We start from the raw sequence: 2,864 nt of genomic DNA, 5'->3' as shown, positions 1-2,864 counted from the left end.
TGGATGAATCAATTTGATTCCCCTAGTCCTAATCAACTCCTAAAGGAAAGACTAGTTTTAGAGGCATTCAAATCAATTAGCAACTTCTAATTATCAATCAACAAAGGAATTAGATAACTCAAGAGTCACTAATTACTCCACCTAGGCCAAGAGGAACAAAACCTACACTAAAATCCAACCAAGCATTTCATCAAACACTTAGAAGGCACAAAAGGAAAGCATAGCAATTTGAGAACAAGAAAAGAATCTAACAACAATTATTGCAAAGGATTAACAACAACAATCAAGGAAATCACAATTATTATGAATTACCTCAAATTGCATTATTGAAAGAAAACAAAGGAACAACAATCTATCCAAATCAAAATGAAGAATTACAATTATTAAAGCACATAACTAGAAAGAGGAAGAGGAGAAGATTAAGAATTGGTAAATGAAAAGTGAATCAAAGCATGAATTAAACCTAGATCTAAGAAGAGAGATTAACCTAAACCTAATCCTAATTCTAGAGAGAAGTTCACTTCTCTCTCTAAAACTAATCCTAATTATGCTATATGCTTCCCTAGATTCAACAACATGCCTTCCCCTCAATCCTTGATCCTTTTATTCCTTTCTCCTAGCAATTGGCGCCAAAAATGGGTTCAGAAATCCTCTCAAATCGCCAGGCACGTGTTGCTTTAATGAAGTCATGTGTGGCCATCGACGCGTGCGCGCACGGTACGCGTGCGCGTCCCTGGTCGATTCTGCAATGTGCGCGCGAGCGCCTTGTGCGCGTGCGCGTGCTTGGCCGAGATCAATTCTTTTGTCTTTTGTGCTTCTCTCCATTTGCATGCTTCCTTCCTTGCTCCTTTGATCCATGCCTAGCCTATTTCAATCCTGGAATTACTAGCAAACACATCAAGGCATCTTATGGAATCAAGGAGAAATTAGAATTCATCAAAATAAGGCTTAAAAAGCATGTTTTTACATTTAAGCACAAATATGGGAGAGATAACAAAACCATGCTAATTCATAGGCTAAATGTGACAAAAGGTTATCAAAACACTCTAAATTCAATACAAGATAAACCCTAAAAATGGGGTTTATCAGATAGTTATATGGAATGAGAACAACTGGCCAAGTACTATAGGAAATGTTCATATTGCCGAATGGATTGAATCCATCACTAGCAACTCCAAGCCTGATATTTCTAGCATCACGTGCAAACCATTCGTGCTCCTCATCAAATGTCTTCTACGCCATCAAATCTGCTGGGTGTTTTAGGACTCCATCATCAAGTCGTTTCTCTTTGTGCCACCTTATTGCTAGCGCTGTTTCTTCACACATGAAAATCCTTTGAAGCCTAGGTTTTAACAGAAAGTATCTTAGTATCTTCTGGGGTACCTTCTTCCGTAGGTTATTCTTTTCATTCCCCTTCCTCTTCACCCATCTAGATTGCTTACACTTTGGACATTCATCAAGACCAGCGTATGCTTGCCCCCGAAACAAAATGCAATCATTCACACAAGCATCTATCTTCTCGTAATCTAATCCCAAATCTCGAATCACTTTTCGAGCATCATAAAATGAAGTTGGACAAGAATTTTCTTTTGGAAATATGCTTTTTAGAAAGAGCAACAAAGCATCAACTGAATTGTTGCTCCATCCATAGCGACATTTTATTTGAAACAACTTGATAATGAAAGATAACCTTGATATCCCACTGTCCGGATACAGGCTTTGCTCATAATCCCTCATTGGCCTCTGGAACCGCTTTGCCCCCTGATGATGTTCTTCTTCTATATTTTCATCTACGTTGGTAGCAAAATATCTCGGCGTCTCCCCTAGTGTTTCTCTTCTAAAGATGTTATACAACATCTCATAAGTAGCAGAATCATTCTCCCTTTCACAATCAATTTCATTTAGATCAGACACATCTATAGTGGATGTATCTTGAAGTATCTCACCATGATGCACCCATGTTTTATAAGAGGTCACTATCACCCATTGGCGCACATGATGATGAACTTCATTTCTAAATTTGAACATAAAATTATTGCATTTGGGACAAGGACAATGTATTTGATTTTTTACACCGGGTTGAGAGAAGGCAATATCCAAAAATAATTCATCGAGGCACTTCCTAAACTCAGGAGTACGCCTATCAAAATTAACCCAATATTTCTAGTAATTGACCATTGGACTAATTTCTGCAGGAGAAGAGAATGGATAGAAGGATGTAAAGAGTGAAAACAAAAAGCGGGGCATGACATAGCATAGCATCACAACGGCTATCACTTTCAAAATCACCAAAAAAAGTGCAAACAATAGAATCAAAATAATAAAACCCAGAAACAAAAAATAGAACAAACATATCAACTCTCCAAATAACCTAAAAATCAGATAATCAACCATGTTACAAACCAATACTTTCAACCACAACATCAACATAATCAACTAACAATATTTTCAACCATAATATCAGCAGAATCAAGGTTCAATATTTCAGCTAAGATTATCAACTAACAGCATATTTAACAATACTCAAATAAACTGAAGTTACCTTTAGCAGAAACGTAATCGGACCAGACCAGACCAGCAGGAGAAGAAGGACAGCCGAATCAGACCAGCAGAGGCAAAGGACAACGCCGGATGAGCAGAGCAGCATAAACTATCCTAAATTAATGCAATGTAAAATACACAAAATTATTAACAGAATTTAAACAATATCTATATGTTACTAAGGATCAAATAGTTACCTACTTTACTCAATTCACAAACACAAAAGTATAAAAAAATATTGGAACAGAGTAAAAAGAAAGCATAAGCTAATAACACTAATATAGTCAAACAGATATAAAACTAATATTTTCAGTCACAACATC

At 36.6% G+C, this 2,864-nt stretch overlaps 1 protein-coding gene across 1 annotated transcript; it reads right to left on the bottom strand.

Moving 5' to 3' along the window:
* Positions 1 to 1,233: 1,233 nt before the first annotated feature.
* LOC107473833 (uncharacterized) lies at positions 1,234 to 2,647 on the bottom strand. Its single transcript, XM_016093420.1, has 4 exons — positions 2,543 to 2,647; positions 2,442 to 2,501; positions 2,352 to 2,371; positions 1,234 to 2,140 (listed from the first exon to the last, which is right to left on the bottom strand). Exons 1-4 carry the CDS (start codon positions 2,645 to 2,647, stop codon positions 1,234 to 1,236), a joined length of 1,092 nt encoding a protein of 363 aa, XP_015948906.1.
* Positions 2,648 to 2,864: the final 217 nt, after the last annotated feature.

Source organism: Arachis duranensis, chromosome 2, assembly GCF_000817695.3.
Source record: "Arachis duranensis cultivar V14167 chromosome 2, aradu.V14167.gnm2.J7QH, whole genome shotgun sequence".
Taxonomy (NCBI): domain Eukaryota; kingdom Viridiplantae; phylum Streptophyta; class Magnoliopsida; order Fabales; family Fabaceae; genus Arachis; species Arachis duranensis.
Note: the sequence above shows the minus strand (reverse complement) of the source record. Positions and strands in the feature narration are given on the sequence as shown.

What these genes read in the sequence shown, in the direction of transcription:
- LOC107473833 (XM_016093420.1), bottom strand. Translation starts at nt 2,647, where the DNA reads ATGCTGCTCTGCTCATCCGGCGTTGTCCTTTGCCTCTGCTGGTCTGAT. An exon ending in CGATTACGTTTCTGCTAAAG is followed by an intron (nt 2,502 to 2,542) that starts GTAACTTCAGTT and finishes ATATGCTGTTAG; the next exon opens with TTGATAATCTTAGCTGAAAT. An exon ending in GTTATTTGGAGAGTTGATAT is followed by an intron (nt 2,141 to 2,351) that starts GTTTGTTCTATT and finishes TAATTTTGATAG; the next exon opens with GCGTACTCCTGAGTTTAGGA.